At 29.8% G+C, this 17,721-nt stretch overlaps 1 protein-coding gene across 1 annotated transcript; it reads left to right on the forward strand.

Annotated features, from left to right (window-relative positions):
- Positions 1 to 299: 299 nt before the first annotated feature.
- Ncc69 (sodium chloride cotransporter 69) lies at positions 300 to 14,479 on the forward strand. The gene is made up of 17 exons (XM_011500764.1): positions 300 to 963; positions 4,526 to 4,700; positions 4,795 to 4,890; positions 6,918 to 7,109; positions 7,201 to 7,377; positions 7,485 to 7,624; positions 7,706 to 7,990; positions 8,280 to 8,505; positions 8,789 to 8,910; positions 8,992 to 9,127; positions 9,195 to 9,406; positions 9,497 to 9,738; positions 12,719 to 12,864; positions 12,949 to 13,294; positions 13,592 to 13,755; positions 13,862 to 13,973; positions 14,057 to 14,479. The coding sequence occupies exons 1-17, from the start codon at positions 688 to 690 to the stop codon at positions 14,190 to 14,192; spliced, it is 3,183 nt and encodes a 1,060-aa protein (XP_011499066.1). The 5' UTR covers positions 300 to 687; the 3' UTR covers positions 14,193 to 14,479.
- Positions 14,480 to 17,721: the final 3,242 nt, after the last annotated feature.

The following is a 17,721-nucleotide window of genomic DNA, read 5'->3' on the forward strand; positions in this document are numbered from 1 at the left end:
GCTAATAGTAAGTGTAGTGTACTGGCGGCGGATGGGGACGGCGGCGTCGCGGCGCCCCAAACCGGCGCACGCGTCGTCTCGCTCCCTCCCCACCCCTCACACACTCTCTCACACACACACACACACACACACACTCTCTCTCTCTCTCTCTCTCTCTCTCTCACGCACATACACGCGCACAGAGACACACACTCTCTCTCACACACGCGCACGCAAACGCGCGCGTACGCACACGCACGCTCGCTCGCTCGCTCATTCTTGCATTCGCTCTCGTTCCGCGTACTTAGCGCCACGACGGCGCTCCGATTGATTCTCGTATGGCCGGTGGAGGAGCCGCGACGGATGTCGCGCCAGTGGCCACGTGCGGAGGTTAGCGCGAGGCCGCTCTTTTCGTCCGGGAGCAGCTTCGACGCGTGGACCGCGTCGACGAGCTTAAGGACGCTACGGCGGCGCGTGCGTGCGTTCGTGCGCCCCTCCACGGGCGTTTCGGGGGCGCGGGGCTTTCGAACCGGGGCGCCTGGGCCCGCCGATAATTGTCCAGTTAATTTCTTCTAATTGCGGCTGCGGAGGTGGAGGCGGACGCCCACGCGCAATTGCGATCTCGCGGTGAGGGACGGGATGACGACGCGCGCGGTGCCGCGGTAGAAGCCGAGGAGCCGTCGACGGGATCGATCGGGGCTGCGGAGGATGGCGCACGATAAGCAGCGGGCCCACCGCCACGAGGACGAGGACGAGGAGGAGGTGGAGCTGAGGGCGCTGCAGAGGCGCACGCGCTTCCATGTTAACCGGGTCGACAGTATGGAGGGCAGGGCCAGCCTCCTTGGGGAGCAGGAGACGAGGAAGTCACTCAGGAACATGACGCGCGAGGCACTGCCGAGGCTCGACAACTACCGCAACATTCTCAGCATCCAGGCGGCGCATCGGCCTTCCCTCGACGAGCTTCACAATCCTACCCTCGACAAGGTGAGCCTGGCCGCGTTAGCTAGCCCGCATCGTCCCGGGATCGGAGTCATTCCTAAATTTAAGGACGAAACTCGGCATCATCCCCGTGGTGGAGACGAGCCGAGCCGAGCCGGACCGAAACGAATTCCCACCGCCCGATAGAGTAGACGACGGCGGCACCTTGACGGCTGATACTTGAAAAGCAACAGGTGCCACGGTTACAGGGCCATTTAAGCCTCCTCGCAAGATTTTAATGCCACGGAATTTAATAAAGAGCGCGGACTCGAGTCAAGGACGACTTATTATACATAAGTCATCACATTACGTAAATTGTTGTTTCTCTCATTGGCCACGGCCCTTTCGCTCGTCAATTACGGCTCCAACGTACATTCGAACATTCCTTCCAAACTATTCCCATCTCTCTCTCTCTCTCTCTCTCTTTATAATTTTATTTATTTATTTATTTTCCCCCCCCCCCCCACGACTATATATACCATTTACCAACGTCAATTTGCGAGTGCACGATATACTCCCTCTACCCTCGTACTCCTTTCATTGCGAACGAAGCATTCGCAATTATTATGATTTAAAAAAAAAAAATTTGTCTCGCGAAATATTCCTTTTCAGCCCGTTGCCTCGAAGTTTCATTCGGCTACTCGTGTCTTGCAGCAATTCGCAATCCTACCTCGATCCCTTTTAAGAAGCCACTCGTTCTTATTTGCAGCTTTGTGCTTTTTATTCATGCACCGCTGCATCGAACGAAAATGTCACGATGTTGCCAATATTCTTACCAATAAAGTGTCCAACGTCTTTTAATTATACTGTCGCGACAACCTTATATTTCACTATATTACGTTTACTTTTGACAATTTTATCGGGGGCTCGTTTCACAAACCCCCTACCTCCCTCTGCCCTATTTGGGCTTATTTTCTTATTCACTCCAACGATCGAAATTTTACGTTGTCACGCCAATACTATCGACGATAATATAACTTTCGAGACCGTTGCCAAAATTTACAAGGCAATTGTGTTGGATTAGCGAGTCAATATTTGTCTCTGAAAAGCATCTATTCGAGCTTAAGCTCGCAATCATAGAAGCTCAAGACTGTCGAATCTTAATTGCTTAATCATTTAACGACTTAAAAATTTTGATCAGCATTAGAATTGTGGAGTAGTCGGTACACTCTCATGCGGACGTAACAAATATTTTTCCATTGCGTATTTTAAATTTACAAATGAATTGCATTATTATGCTGCGATGACAGTTGCTTATAGGTTCATAAAATCTTAATTTTCATAAAATAAATATAAGGCATATATGTTTACACTCCTTCATTTATCTCTTAATTAATCTCGAAACTTTTATATTACACGAAGATTACTGAATAATACATTTACCTATAATAAGTCTGTAATACAGTTTATAATATACCAATATAGTTTAGTATCGGAGAAATAATTAATGCGTCAACATTGGTTAATAAAATGATATAAAAAAATATTTGCTCAATTAAGCGGAAATAAGATTAATTGATTTTTTGAGACCAATTAATTATATTGCAAACTTTTAAATACGAATTGCATATTAAAGTGAATAAAATATTTTTGTCACATTAATTATTATTAAACAAGATTTTCAAATATTTTTAATGCTACTATACCGTAGTGTTACCGATTCATTTATAAAATATCATATTATATAAAAATTTCCTGTTAAAAGTAGTTAAATTATCTTTAAATTAATTGTTTCGTAATTATTTACAATTAATGTAACATCCATTTTATATGTAAAATCAAAACTCGTTAAAAATATTTTTTTGTTTCAATTAATGTTTGCTTAAAAGCCGATTATAGAAATATTTTGTTATAATACCAGAGCTAGATAATATAAAATATTAAAATGTAAGGATGAACATTTTTTTTTTCTTCTTTTTTTTTCAATTTCAATCGTAGAATGTATATATATATATATATATATATATATATATATATATATATATATATATATATACACAATGAATACGAATAACTGAAATATTTTGCTTATAACTATGATTTAATTATTAATTGCATAAATATTTGGTATTTTATCAATAAGAGTACGTCAATGCGATATACATTTATTCCTTGAAGTAAAAAAAAATTACAATTAAATAAATAATAAATTGATAAAGTTGATTAGACAATATAAAAACGTACAATTACAATAAATTATTTTCAATATGCATTTTAATTAATTATAATAAGTAGTCAAGTATTTATTTACTATAATTATTTCAATTTAAATATAGAAATATATTAATAGAAAATTTAACTGCATTGTGATTTAAAATGATAATCATATACATCGGATAATTTAATTTGTTGAGTAATTTTTTATTTCCAGTTTATTAACGGCATATAATGGAGTACGTAATAAAGCGATTAATAATCTATTTTACTTATTTTAGCGCACAATGTTATTAATACTTTTTTTTTTTTAATAAAATGTACGTGCTCGGATGATATATTCAATTATGAAATGCCAATTATAATTTCAACTATTATTACATCGAACGTAAAATACAATTCGTTACATACGTATAGTACAGGATGATGTAGGAATTGCACTTATATCATATAAATCAATTATTTGAAAGGTATCTATGCTTGCAATTATATCAGCGACTGATTACTATATATGAATATGCAATTTTCAACAAAACTATGATTAGGAAAATTCCTCGATAATAAATACGCTACTTGATACTATTTTCTTAACAAACGAAGTCTTTAATTTAAGATTACTTAATAAAATTTAATTATTTATTTTTAGTTGTTTTAGGATAATATTATAAAACTCTTGCCTCGGACTAGAAATAATTATTAAATAAGTCTTGGTATATCTCTCCTTGACAATAATAAATATTATACTTTAACAGTCAAATTGCTTATTTATTTATTTTATATGTAATTGTTCTATTTACATTTGTGATGAATTTTTTTCATTAGCATAATATATATTAAATTGTGTGACTACCGACTGACTAATAATAGAAAAAGAAAAAATGTCATATGTGATAATAAAAATGGTAATATCCGATGATATGTTCGAGATACATTAGCTTTAATACATGAATTATAAACAACATAATGTAGAATAGAGAGTACAAGTGTGAATAAATGAATATCTATACATTATAAAGAAGATGAAAATTTCATTAAAAATACATATATCCAACTCAAATATTAAATTTAGAAGAGAAATTTTAGAGAAATTTACAAACTATTATATTATCATAAATAATAAATCGATCGATAAGCATCCGTTTAGGATAGTAACATTCTTCTCTCTCTCTCTCTCTCTCTCTCTCTCTCTCTCTCAACGACAGTAAAGTTTTATATTTTTAGTGAAATAGATGACTGTATTATTCATAATGATTAAAAACTCTGACAATAATTAATTTCAAAATTGTTCGCTATTATAATACTAAAGTATATCTTAATGTCAATTAGTTAAATAATGCTGCAATGTGAATAATTAGAATGCTCGATTTATATTATGGGATAATTTAGTTAGAAATGTTTGAAATTGCCTTTACAGAATACAACATGCAATGCGGCAAGAGCACGCGATTCCGTAATACTACATGCAAAACTATCAAGTACTGGAGTGAAATTCGGCTGGATTCAAGGAGTTTTAATACGATGTCTCCTCAATATATGGGGTGTTATGTTATTTTTGCGACTATCTTGGGTTGTAGCACAAACTGGAATAGGTAGGATTTTTTTTTTTTTTTTTTTTTTTTAAGAAACCCTCATTTATTATGCTAAAACCAATAATAATATACAAAATAATGTTTTGACTTACAGTTGAAGCAGTACTACTGATTTTAACAACAACCATTGTAACAACCATAACGTCCCTCTCCATGTCAGCAATCAGCACAAATGGGCTCATTAAAGGGGGTAAAGTGGAAATTACTAGAATTAATAAATAAAAATACGTAATCAATATTACATTTAGTAGCCCGTTAGTTATAATGCCCTTGTCATGATTATTTTATTATTTTTTTTTTTTATTTTTTTTTTTTTTTACTAATACAAGGTAAAATACTACAATCGTAAACAATTTCGAGCGTTATTTGAAAAAATTAATTTTATTTAATAAATGTTGATTGAAAATAAAACTGACTCCATCAAATCCTCATTATTCTATTATAAATATAAATTTTTATATTAAAGGTAAAATTCATATAGAAATTCTTGATATTTCATTTATAATCTATTGATTTATTTTATAATAATTAAAAAAAATTTTACTACTCCGAAGGATATTATTATTCTTGAAAAGAAATATGAGACGTGAATACTTGACTTTCTTAATTAAAATTATTACTAATGTTTTTTTTTTTTTTTTTTTTTTGTTTTTTTTATTCATTAACTTTTTCTCTTATGTTTTTTGTACATTAGTGGCTTATACAATTGAAGATTTTAGCGATGATTGATTTTTGGATTAATTTACTTACTAAAAATAAAGCTACCGATACTTTTTTATCATTGATTTTGTAAAATAGGGGAGCACTCTAGTCGAGTTTTATCGCCGAGGATCCAAAACAATTCAAATGAAATATAATTATAGATGCTACCATCTCCATACTTGAGCAAATCCGATAAGCAAAATTTTCGAATGAATTGAGCTCGATCCGATCTGATAAAAAAAAAAATTTGGGTCTTTTTAAATGTGTCTAGACTGATTTAATTTATAAAAAAAAAATATTATCCTGTTAAACGTAACGGATAAGATTTATATTTGTACATTTTTAGGACTTCTAGGAATGGCTTTTCTAGTCATAGCAGCGTCAAATATTTGCTATTTATAAAATCAAATTGAAATGGTTTTATTTTCAATAAGGTTCCACATCGAAATTTCCTCTTATCCGTCACATTGCTTATGCTAAATTTACGAATACTTTAAATGAATATTTTATATTAAAATAGATAGAGATATTTTAAAATTTTATAATAAAGTAACTAATTTATAATACTGGCACTGTGTAAAAACTCGCATTTTTATTATTAATTAGTAATTGATTTAAAATAGCTGTTAGAAAAAATTTTGTTATAGTTGAATGAACAGAATAAATGTAAGTCAAGGTAATATTTTTTTGCGGTTAAGTGTGCCGATAATAGTAATTAAAAATATTTAAGTTTTAAAAATACGGTCTTCGATAAATCAGCGAGTGTTATAAAAAAAATCTATAATTTTAATTGTTATTTCAATAATATAATATCTAATAGTGTTAAAGCAAATGCATTTAGGTTTTATCTTATAAAAGCAAATATTTTAGTTAACCGTAGGTGAAAAGCCTTTGCATGTCATAATCAATTAATAAAAATATTAATACGTTAATAATAAAATGAAAAAGAAAAAAAATAATAAAAAACGATCATAAATGAACTTCTCACGTATATTAAATATTTGATACTATACGTGCAAATAATAAATATAATTTTCTCTTATATTATCATTATGAGAATTGTCTCATAAGTGCCAAATAAAATAGAATTGTTACTTCAGCGTAATTTTACGTGAAGTATGTCAATTCCAATTAAGATCGCTAAATGTCAGCTTGTTACTAAGAAAAACAATTAATTAAACTTATTAGAATTTCGTGATTAATAAGTGAAATGATTAATATTGAATATTGAATAGAACAAACAGAATTTTTCGCCATAATTGAAAATTTACAAATGCCTTTTTTATTTCTCAGCGTGTAAATCATTTTGTTAAAAATAGTAAATATCGTACCAATTGGTCAAAGCTTATACACGAATTATGCGTTTATTCGTCGATAAATTTACCCTGAAATATTTGAAATGATTATTCTTTTATCAATCAAGGCCTACAGAAAACTTGGTTACCTAAAATTCATATTATATTTATCGAATACAGCGGTTATTATAAGTACATTAGTTAAATGAAAAATCACCAGGTGGAACGTACTACATGATTTCAAGATCACTGGGTCCTGAATTTGGAGGATCGATAGGATTGATTTTTTCACTAGCCAATGCTGTTGCGTGTGCCATGTATGTCGTGGGTTTCTGCGAAAGTATGGTCGACTGCTTAAAAGCCTACGACATTTGTATATTTAACTGCGGCAGCACTGACATACGAATAATAGGTTCGTCTTATATATTTTTAATTATTCATACACGTCCAAATTTAACAATGACCTAATATAAATACATAAATGCCTTTTATTCGATATTAAGGAGTAATAACGATATCGGTTTTATTACTAATCGTTATGGTGGGTATGGAATGGGAGGCAAAAACTCAGATTGGACTGTTGGCTATTTTACTCCTAGCTATCGCAGACTTTTTCATAGGGACGTTTATTGGACCAAAAAACAATGCCGAGAAAGCCAAGGGTTTTATAGGCTACAATGGTAAGTCATCAAGGACATTGTCACTTGACTTTCCCGTGACGTTTATTATCGTCACCTCTCAGCACGCAAACTCATAAATACAAAACTGTGTTCGTTTTTGTTGTTAGCCGAGCTATTTAAAGAAAACTTCTATCCAGATTATCGTAGTAGCGAAGGTACTTCGCACAATTTCTTTTCAGTTTTTGCCATTTTCTTTCCGGCCGCAACCGGCATATTGGCCGGCGCTAATATATCAGGAGACTTAAAGGTACTCTATGCATTCATATTATGCCATTGCGTAATCGTAAGAAAATAATTATGAAATATATAATTTAACGTATCTATATAGGATCCTCAATCAGCAATACCTAAAGGAACGTTACTGGCCGTTCTAATTACAACGACAACTTACCTTTTAATGGCAGTAATGGTAGGGGCAACGGTAGTACGCGATGCTAGTGGGGACATTTCCGACTTAATGGGTGTCCTTAATGCGTTCAGCACAATGTCGCTAAATGATTCGATACAACCTATCTTATCGGAAAATCAGACTAGAAACTGGAGTCCTTATGGCACTGATTTCAACTGCACCGCCAAGCAGCGCTGTAATTACGGAAGTCAAAACAGTTTTCAGGTACCTATGATTATATCATAATTATGTAATATTAAATTAATAATGTTAAATAAAAGTGCTGTTAAATAAAATTAGCTTGTAAAAGGTATTGGCTTAAAAGTTAAATGATATTTATATTTTATAATATAAGTCTGTCGATTTCATATGATATTCACATTTCTCTAATAAACATTCATCTAAACATCAGCTATATAATATCATTGGCTATAAATTATTTCCTACAACTAAAACGATAATTTCCTCGAAAGAGACGATAGTTTTAATAATTTATTATATAATATGTAAATAGGTGATTGAGTTGGTTGCTGCCTTTGGTCCATTTATATATGCCGGATGCTTTGCGGCGACTCTTTCAAGTGCTCTAGCATCTCTCGTATCGGCTCCCAAAGTTTTTCAGGCTTTATGCATGGATAAATTATATCCGGGAATACATTGGTTTAGTGGGGAGGAAGGCAAAGAACCTATTAGAGGATATTTACTCAGCTTTATTATCGCCATTGGTTTTATTCTTATTGGTACGTATATGATTTTAGAAAATTACGAAACAACTCGATGTATTGGGTATTATAATAAGTCGTTTACAAAACAAAAATTAAACATAAGATAATCGTTGGCTTTTGTTGTACCTAAGCATCGAGTTGAAAATTTTTTAATCGAAGAACAATGTGTTAATTTGAAAATTGAAAGATGTTAAGTATGACAATACGCATTTTACTCAATACTTCTAATATATTTTCATTTAATAAATAAATAAATAAATAAATAAATAAAAAATATATATTTGTTTTCTTTTCGAAGGTGAATTAAATGCCATCGCGCCACTTATCTCAAACTTTTTCTTAGCTGCCTACACACTCGTCAATTTCAGCACATTTCACGCCTCGTTCACTAAACCTATTGGTTGGCGTCCTACATTCAAAGTATATAACCTTTTTGTTACCTTCTACTTTAAAATTTAGGAATATTATTAAACGATGTTGTTTTCTCGTACCGTTTGTTAGTACTATAACATGTGGCTAAGCCTCGCCGGTGCAATTTTATGCGTGGCTGTGATGTTTTTGATTTCATGGTGGACCGCCCTTATAACTTTGTGCGTCGTTTTGGCTTTGTATCTAATAGTTTCCTACAGAAAACCAGGTAATCAAAGTCTAACGAGACGCCTAATGTCGATAAAACTGTATTAACACTTTCATTCGCCCGGTAGATGTTAATTGGGGATCAACTACGCAGGCCCAAACTTACAACAATGCTTTAATGTCGGTACAACAACTGGATCGAGTAGAAGATCACGTTAAGAATTACAGACCGCAGATTCTCGTATTGACTGGCAAACCTGGTTCGCGCTCGTCGCTTCTTGATTTTGCACATCACATTACGAAAAATCAAAGCCTTTTAGTCTGCGGTCACATAGTCGAGGTAAGTAAATGTTCCTCTTTCTCAGCTATCCATACGATTTTTTTTAATCCATAAACATATTATCGACATTCTTAATGCATTCCACCTCAGAGTCCTCTTCCATACAAAACCCGATCAATGATGTTATTAAATACAACATCGTGGTTAAGAACGAACAAAGTGAAAGCCTTTTATTCGGTTGTCGACGGGGCAACATTTCAAGACGGCGCTACTTCTCTTATGCAAGCCTGCGGACTTGGCAAAATGCATCCGAATATTCTGCTAATGGGATACAAACAAGATTGGTTGACATGCCCGAAAGAAAATCTAGTTATGTACTTCAATGTCATGCAGTGAGTAGAATATTCTATTAAGTAATTGCTGCTTGCATTATCAGATTTCAAAATTTCAGCCTAATTACTAATTACTAATTTTTTTCATTTATCTCCTATATTGTTAATCGTATGCTTTATCCAGCGAGATTATTCCATTTTTTTCCTTAATTTTTAATAATATTCATGATATACATTCGTTCTTATGAATTTTATATAATTTTACTTATTAAGGCGGCACTGGCTCTGTCTTTATTATTGTCATGAGCATGTATAGAGCCATATTTTCACGAAGATATTTATTTTTAAAAAGTTTTTTTTTTAATTTCTTCCCACATTAGCTGCACATTTCATATGCATATTATAGACGATTTGCTTAGATTTTGTTGATTCTAGGGAATACTTTACGTATTATATTGTGTCCCCTTGTGCCCAATTTCCCTTTTGGAAACGTAAAGTCCCCTGTTCCTTTCATTATGTTTCGAATGAAATACTTGGCCTACATACATCAGCGTATTTATAAACATTTTTCATTTGGTATTATTATGTTACAAAATTTCTCGAAATTCTTCATTCTGTCAATACTATTGAACTAACAAAATTCAATAATACACAATGCTTTGAGAATCGTTTCTAATTTTGAAGATTAAAAAATTTATTGACACGTTAAAAGATCTGTAGCATATGTTTTTTTTTTTCTTTTCTTTTTCTTTTTTTTTTTTTTTTTTCATGTAATTGTATTATTTACTTATTTTGAACATATTAAAGGGAAAAGCATTTGTATTTTTAATTATTCACCGTTTAATGTTTTACTTAAGCAACAGAATTTAAGAAAATTGCTTTATAGTGAGTGTATTTTTCAAACGACTTTCATCTCTCCAATGATCTCAATTTATTTAATTTTATTATTTATTTTCAACATTACTATCGATAATGATATTGAAAAGTGTTTTTTTTTTTCTTTTTTTCTTTTGTATTTTTATTTTTGTATTTGCATCTGTATCTTTGTGTGTATGCCTACATGCATACGTAACGAGATAGACTAGAAAGAGTGAATAATAAAAGTACTTACTTGAAACATCATAAAATTAGAAAAATAATTAACTGTATTAAGCGCAAGTAAAAATAAAATAAGCAAAATTAAAATAATCAAACGAACAGAGTAATATTGTTTAAGATGTTATTTGTAAAAGTTGTTCTTGAATAATTTGCATTTAACATCTTATTCGAGGAATTTAAGGGAGAAATTAGAGTGTAAAATTAACTTAAGTATGTATAATAATAATGTTTTCGTAAAAAGTTCATTATTTAAATTCTTGAATTTCAGTTCATTCGAACAAACGACAAACATTCGGAGTAGTAGATTTAAAATAAAAAACAAAATAACGACTTTTAAATTATGTTATTAATAAGATTATTAATTTAATAAGGTATATAATTAGGTATATAATAGGCTTGAAACTTATAATAGGCTTAATACTATTACATTTGTTTTTGCCTTTATTAGTGGATGAAAATTGAAAATACCATCACATCAAGCTGTTCCTAATGCGACAATGAAGTTGAAAGTAAAGCCAGTGGCTCGGTAATACTTCTATCGTGAAAGCATAAATACGATAAGGCGACTGTGTCTGCATAGTATAAGTTTAAGCTCGTAAATGTTTATACGCGCGACACTACACGTGCGATACCCGAAGCGCTTGAGTGAGGAAAATGGTCTTACCGTTGTAACCATTTACAATTAAAATAGATTATTTTAACGAAAAATTTCTTTCTTACATACACCTTGATTATGAAAATTTGTATTTAGTACTTTAATATTTTGTATTTAGTAACAGGATATATGCTGTCGATATTTTTTTTCACAGAAATGCCAAATTTTTTACTTAGCAAATGCTTAAATTATTTAATTAAGACTCTTTTATTAATTTTGCCGATACTACTGCAAAAACTTATTATGCTAAAAGCATAAATTGTAAAACATATAATTTAGATATTTAATTAAATAGTTTTAAAGAAGGTAATATTTAATTAATTCGTTTTCTAAAATTTAATAAGACAATTGATTTTTTTTTTCTCTTGTCCTGAAATACTTAGAATTTCTACGAATTATTAATAATCTAATGAGCTTATTCATAATTTTCAAAGCGCGAGCATTTGTAATTCTCCATTTGAGTAGCAATTGTCAATGGGCAGTACTAATTACTCTTAAAGTGCCTTAAACTTTAATTCTGAACAAAGATTCGTCAGAATCTTTAATCTTTCATCTGTAAATTGATAAGGAATTTAAATTTATTTTACAGTATAAATACTTTACAAGCGGACAGCATGTATATATATATATATATATACATATATATATATAAGTACACACAAATGTATTCGTGGTTAATCAAAGTTATATAGATTCAGCAAATATGCTTTATAATACGCATCAGCAATTACATGTTTCTAAATACAATTGTATTGGTTTTATTCTAAATCCTTACATAACTTGTAAATTGACAATCTGTTAAAGTCAATTTATCGTTAAAATTTTTATAGTAAAGGTTACAAATTGCTTTATAGTTAAATATATTTTATTGTCTTTTTAAAGACGTAATATCTACGTTATTGTTTATCGAGGTTTCTTTATTTCTTTTATGAATTCAAAGCTCAAATTTGAGTGTTATATTATACAATTTGCCAGATAATTAATAATATCAAGCATCATTAGTAATATAAAAATATATAATGCACATTAAAATTAAGATAAATTCCATTTGTGTGTTTAATTTATTTTTAACGATTGTTTTTAGAAAATGATATACATATGCGTGTATGTATGTATTTGTACAAAATTAAAGTAATTTGTCGAAATTTATTATCTACCTGTAAGAGCTATTATTAGATTATTGCAATCCTTATCATCGCGATTTTAAAACTAAATTGTTGTAGTCTGGAATAAATAATATGCGAAACGAGCAATAACAATATATTATAATAATTTTTTATATTTCAGTAAGGCCTTGGACATGCATATAGCAGTGGCTTTATTAAGAATGAGCGAAGGTTTGAATTATGAAATTACCGAGGAGGATGCTCAGGATTTACATAAGAAAGCAAATAGACTGCCAGCAAATCAAAGCTTTTCACAACTAAGTCAGGGTAAGGTGGAAAAAAAGTATTTAAATCCAAGCTTGTAATTAAAAAAAAAAAAAAAAAAATTTGATATGTGATTTGCATTTACAGCAAGTAGTGTCTCGGATGTCTCGATGCCTGGTAGTCCGACACCTAGAAGAGGAGAAAAGATCATCAACGAAAGTCCCAATCCTAATGGCAATTCAACAAATCGCGACGAACAAAATGACAACCAGAGCCATTTTATTAATATATCAAAGGACGTTTTTAATTCCCTGAGCAAGTTTCAAAAGAAGCAAAAGAAAGGCACAATTGACGTTTGGTGGCTTTATGACGACGGTGGGCTAACGTTACTCTTACCATACATCATAAGCACGAGACGCAATTGGTCCAGCTGTAAATTACGAGTTTTCGCATTAGCAAATAGGCATTCGGAATTGGAATACGAGCAACGAAGGTACGCAATTCAGCAGTGCTATTTATTAACCCTTATTTATTAGGATTAAAAAAATCTTTTTTTATTATACTATACAAGTTTTATTATACAGCCAATTAATTCTCTGTATACAACAAGATACTTTCTCTTTCACAAATACATGATAATTATCTGAAATGAAAAGTGTCTTTCATAATGAGCATGTATGATGAATTATTTCTATTTGTTTATTCGCACACATAATTGTATATCTATGATTACATGATAGTATTACTGTATTTGTACATGGACAATTATAATTATTATGCAATCTTGCAGCATGGCCAGTCTGCTTTCCAAGTTCCGAATAGATTATTCAGCTTTAAAAGTAATATCTGGCATTTCGAAGTCAGCCCAGCCACACACGGTTAACTTTTTCGAAACTCTCATAACCGACTTTATTCAAGATAATACATCTCGTACTAATCCCAATGTCGACGAAGGTTCTGCCGTATTTTCATTAATTTCTTTATTAAATTCACATATCCTTTATATGTGTAATTGAAGAACTATTTGATTTATTAAAAGTAAACTATTAAACTATTTCAGGTGGCGTTATTAAAGAATCCGAACGGATAGCTATGAAGGAGAAAACAAATAGGCATTTGCGTCTACGAGAATTGCTGCAAGAAAATTCGATGGAGGCAAATCTAATTGTCATGTGAGCAAAATCTCTTAAATTATCTTCTCATTGCAATCGAACAATTCTAAATGACTTTTGGTAATTATTGGAATTCATTTTAGGACACTGCCGATGCCGAGAAAAGGTGCAGTATCGGCACCTCTCTACATGGCCTGGCTTGAAGCACTTACGCGCGACATGCCTCCTTTTCTTCTAGTTAGAGGAAATCATACGTCCGTTCTAACATTTTATTCATGATGTGCTTATATATTTGCATACAAAATAACGTAGCATTAACTAATTAAACAATATTAGTATTCAAGATACTAGCATAGATGTTGGTATTGTTGTTTTCAAATAAATGATATCTGATCCATTATGCATGTAAAAATTGTTTTGTCAGCTGTATGACTTAGTGTTATGAAATTTAATAGATGAACTGCAACCGTAGCTTATCCAAAAGAATTGAAAAATTCTTTTCCTTGCATTGTACTCAAAACAATATTTCGATGTATTTGCAGATATATTTTTTTACTATCGTCCTCAAAAAGAAAGGATATTTTATAATTCTATAAAAGCATATACATACATACACACACACACACACACACACACACACACATATATATATATATATTTTTAATATGGCAGTGAAGACGTAAAAGTTATAATTAGTATAACTGCATATACTTAATATTTAATGTAGTTAATTTTAATTCTAATATAGCAAATATGTCGTAATTAAAAATTACATAACGCATTGTATCAATGCGCTACTACTGATAAGTTATATTTATAACAATAACAAAATTTTTAATAAAATATATAAAAAAAAAAAATAAATAAAAAATCTCATACATTTAACTATTTTTTAACGTATGTTCGTATGTTTTAACATCGTCTCGTCTCTATTTTGAAGATTATAATAGAGTGAATTTCTGTTGTTACTTCTTCATCATAAAAATCGAACTCTCTATTAACGATATTAAGCCCTTGTGATATGAATAATAGGACGGTAAAATAGCACTTACTTTATTAATAGAGATGAGAGAAAGTAAACAACAATATCACACGCAATGTACATTTAATTCATAATTTTCTACTTTCAAAGATCCTTGTCTGAATATTTATTCATCTTTATTTATATATTTATTATTATTATTCTTACTCTCTTTCATATAATGGAACTTAATTCTATTATATTTTAACATAGTATATTTTCTTACAATACCAGTACTATCTCATATTTGTGTGGCGGTATTCAAGAATTGCACGTGCAATTTAAACATTCGCTTTTACGACATTCCTCGAACGACAATATTGAACTGTACGTTATTAAATTAATATTTGAATTTTTCAATCGGAGTAAATTAATTTTTAAAAAGTTTATTCAATACACGCGTAAAAAAAATTATTGAAAAGTATAATTTAAAATAGATTTTGCTTTTTTATAAATAATAATTATTTCTGGAATTAAGAATAAAGAAAATAAACAAACTGCACAAACATTAATTATTAATGAGATAATAAATAATATACAGATGCATTATTTTTACAATATTCGGATCCACGGATAATAGATCTAAACGATTTTATATGATAATAAGTAATATTTGTAGTTTTCACTTTTAATAATAAAATTCATTTTATATATATAAACGAATGCATAATTGCATTTACACCTTCTACCTTAGCAAAATTTACAACAAATATTATTGCCTTCATAAACATTAATTATTATGCTTTTTGTTTAGTGTTATAATACTCAATTACTTTAATGTAAATAAATGAAAATATATAAAAATTATTTGCACAGAATATGTTTAGTGTTAAAAATGTAAATGTAAAATGGTCTATTGAAAGACCAATGGTTTAAATGTAATTCAAAACTTGAACATTTTTTTAAATTATGTCCAACGAATTTTGTACGTTCTTATGAAATACGTCAACTTATACGCATGATCAAATATTATTAAAAAAAAAATAAAAAAAAAAAAAAAATTTAACATAAAATAATATCTACACTTAGCGATATCGATAGATATCTTTTATCAAATTTGATAAAATAAAATTAAAAATATTTATCAATAGGAAAGAATGTATCATCATATTATACGATGGCAGTGACAGACGAAATCATTTAAGTTATATTATCTTGATAGTAAATTAGTCAATTTGAAAATAGTAGGTCAAAAATGAAAACTTTTTATTCTAAATGAGTGATTGAAATTTTTAACAATTATGCACTCCCGTTTTCGATATATTATAATTCAATTATTGATAAGAACTTCAAAAATAATAATGCAAAAGTAAATTAACTTTTAGCTAGAAATGTTATTTATAAATTCAGTAATTTTAGTTAAGGATAATTATTAAAAAAAAAAAAAAAAAAAAAAAAAAAAAAAAAAAAAAAAAAAAAAAAAAAAAAAAAATTATAGTAAAAGATTTTATTTATTCCATAACGTAGTAATAGTATATTCGCTAGAAAAATAATCTTCAAGTTCATCGAATACAGTAGATTTTTTAATAATGAATTTCATTTCTTAATAAAACTAGTCATAAAATCTAAATCTATTTCATGCAAAATAAATTAATTTATCAAAGCAAAAAAGATAAAACAAAATTTATTATTACTATTTCTCGTAAACATATTGCATTTAAGAATTTTTTTTTTTTTTTTTATATAAAATTAGTGATGAAATTTATCAATTCATTTGTTAATGTAATAAAATAGTAGTTTTTAAAATTAAGATTATTGGAAAATGTTTAGAAGCCTAAATATAAATGGGATTTTATATTGATAAGAATGATAATTTTTTTAAAATTTTTAACTTTTATTTCTCTCAAACATAGCTAAGAGTAGAATTTATTAGATTTTACGTTATTTATTGTATTATAAATACAATTTTTTTTTTTATGTAAATGTAATATATACTTAATGTATAAAATTTAAGATATATCATTAGAAAAAAATCTTTGCAATAACTTTGAAAGTTATAGAGATTGATTAATATTATTAATATCAATAAGGCAATATATAATCTTCTTATTTTCTAAAACTCTATTTATTATTTCTTATAAATTAACATTATTCTATTATTAGAGTAAAGTACCCCTAATGTTAAAAAATACAATCGTTAAGTAATAATGATTACTAATTTCGGTAAACTCGAAATACTTCAAGTTTTATCTTCTCAAAGCACTGTGCTTTAATCAATTTTCTTTTAAAAACTATTGATTTTTTATAAAATATATTTTCATTTAAGTATAACGGACACAATTTATTAAAAATCCTTAAAGTAACCAAATTGAATGCATCTCAACAATATCTTTCAATAATAATGTGAAAATTTGTTAATATACTAACACACTTAATAACTAGAATCCAGAGCAACGTATCATGTAATCATTAGATAGCGAATTCTTAAAAAAAAAAAAAAAATCAGTTAATAAGCATTTTTATTTTATCATAAACTGTGAAATTCTAATATAAAACTTAATGGTCTCGTATAAGTAAAATAAAAATTGAAATAATAGTTGAGTCAGGCTTCTTTCGTATTCCTTAGTTAAAATTGACTAATTCTAGCCTATACATACACACATATAATACATACAAAATAATGGGTATAATAAATTATTGAATTATGTTGAATTATAATACAGTAATGCCAACAAATTTATTTATAAATATTGCAAGCATTTGATAATATTCAAATTCTCTGTGCGTACATTATAAACAGTAGGTGTTAGTAATTATGATTTTGAAATAATCATGCTTTGAATAAAT

The sequence above is a fragment of the Ceratosolen solmsi genome, unplaced genomic scaffold, assembly GCF_000503995.2.
Source record: "Ceratosolen solmsi marchali unplaced genomic scaffold, CerSol_1.0 scaffold27, whole genome shotgun sequence".
NCBI classification, from domain to species: domain Eukaryota; kingdom Metazoa; phylum Arthropoda; class Insecta; order Hymenoptera; family Agaonidae; genus Ceratosolen; species Ceratosolen solmsi.